Source organism: Eimeria mitis, genomic scaffold, assembly GCF_000499745.2.
Source record: "Eimeria mitis Houghton genomic scaffold, Emh_scaff2539, whole genome shotgun sequence".
In the NCBI taxonomy this organism is placed as follows: domain Eukaryota; phylum Apicomplexa; class Conoidasida; order Eucoccidiorida; family Eimeriidae; genus Eimeria; species Eimeria mitis.
The window spans coordinates 1-327 of NW_013570879.1; the positions used below are offsets into that span (position 1 = coordinate 1).

The window sequence follows — 327 nt, forward strand, 5'->3', positions numbered from 1 at the left end:
TAGAAACATATATATATATATATATATATATATATATATATATATATATATAATATATAAGTGTACATATGTATATAGATATATGCATGCACACAAATGCTAAGGATGATGAGGATGCTGCTGCTGTTGCTGCTGCTGCAGTGGGGTTACTGCTGCTGCAGTTTCTGCTGCTGCTGTTTCTGCTGCTGCTGCTGCAGCTACTACCGCTACTACTACTACTACTACTACTACTACTACTACTACTACTACTACTACTGCTGCTGCTGCTGCTGATGCTGCTGCTGCTGCTGCAGTTGCAGTAGCTGCTGAATCCGTGGTTGCCGACGG

General features: G+C 41.3%; 1 protein-coding gene across 1 annotated transcript in view; it reads right to left on the reverse strand.

Moving 5' to 3' along the window:
* Window positions 1–99: 99 nt before the first annotated feature.
* The window catches only part of EMH_0055270 (uncharacterized protein), a gene marked incomplete at both ends in the record, with an annotated part of 4,827 nt that continues 4,599 nt past the window's right edge, over window positions 100–327 (reverse strand). The window contains one exon of the mRNA XM_013497211.1: window positions 100–305. Within this exon, the coding sequence (XP_013352665.1) occupies window positions 100–305 (206 nt within the window). The remainder of the gene's footprint in view (window positions 306–327) is intronic.